We start from the raw sequence: 1,150 nt of genomic DNA on the forward strand, positions 1-1,150 counted from the left end.
TATGGACTTCTAACCTTTTATCTTTAGGAATCGTACTTGCAATCAAACGCTAGACGCTGAAGAAAGTACCCGTCTGGAAAGCGGCTGAGCTTCTCAGAGGACTAATTGGCATCTACCATACAAGCGCACTTCAATGCTTTCAAGAAACGAATATTGCTTAGTGCCATTTGGCGTTGCCTCGGATCCGTCGAAAGACGGGAGCTAGTCAAGCGTCTGTTGGTGTCCCGAGAAACAATGAATACAGTTTCTCTAGACTCAGTCATCAAGTTGACTACAAGTGCTACCATATGCCACGGTAATGGTGTGAAACTCGTAAGAAAGTTTTTCACGTGTGTTTTCTAACACACAAAAGATTGAGTATCCAGGTTGCACTGTCGTTTGATTCGGTTCTTTTAAATTTAATTACCTTTGCTCAATATTTATTCACACGTTTTGTCCGACATAGAAGCATTTGAAGCAAAGTTTGAGAATTCATCGTTGACACTTAAGAAAACTTTGTTTTATTTTCCGTGCGAATCTGAAGTGATGAAAGGTATTGTAGTGAAGCATCGTTTATCCGTTAATCAAATGGTAAAGTATACTTGACGAATGTCTTGCGTGGACACGAGGAGAATATCTCGATGCGAGTCGAACAAATTAACAAAGATAGATTCATCAAGAGTGCGGACGAATGCATTTAGTACTTTTCGGGAGCTCTTGTCAAGATGATGCTCAGGATCCCCCCAATAGCCCTTTGAGAGGCATAAATGTCAATGTTGTTGAGAGCACAAATGATCGGTTATAACTTTGAACATTGCAGCTTCTATCCTCTTTTAGCCCATGCTTCCACCACTTCTCGATTTGAACTTGGTCAATTCTTGTCTCTCGATGTGCGTTATGGGTATTTCAGGGCTCTTCGGCTTGATGGTGGCTAATCCTATTTAAAAAAATCGATACAAGCCAGCTCCTAGACCTGCAAAAATCTATCTCAATGTAATGCGCAGAATCAAGCCGAGTTGCCGCAGCGCGGCTGCCGTAGCTTTGCGCTTAGAGGAAGGGTAAGTTAGGTCACCGACCACTCGTTTTACACTCAGAACAAGTACGAGTTTAGCTGATCGCAATCCGCTTACTCCAAGAGTAATTATAGCCTTAACCCAAGGCTAATTAACTC

General features: G+C 42.1%; 1 protein-coding gene across 1 annotated transcript; it reads right to left on the minus strand.

The window, feature by feature from the left end:
- Positions 1–563: 563 nt before the first annotated feature.
- PHALS_11442 (uncharacterized protein) lies at positions 564–794 on the minus strand (the record flags this gene model as incomplete). The annotated part of the gene is made up of 2 exons (XM_024725626.1): positions 564–731; positions 786–794. 2 exons carry the CDS (start codon positions 792–794, stop codon positions 564–566), a joined length of 177 nt encoding a protein of 58 aa, XP_024571937.1.
- Between the last annotated feature and the right edge of the window lie 356 nt (positions 795–1,150).

This window comes from Plasmopara halstedii, assembly GCF_900000015.1.
Source record: "Plasmopara halstedii genome assembly, contig: Scaffold_54, whole genome shotgun sequence".
In the NCBI taxonomy this organism is placed as follows: Eukaryota; Oomycota; class Peronosporomycetes; order Peronosporales; family Peronosporaceae; genus Plasmopara; species Plasmopara halstedii.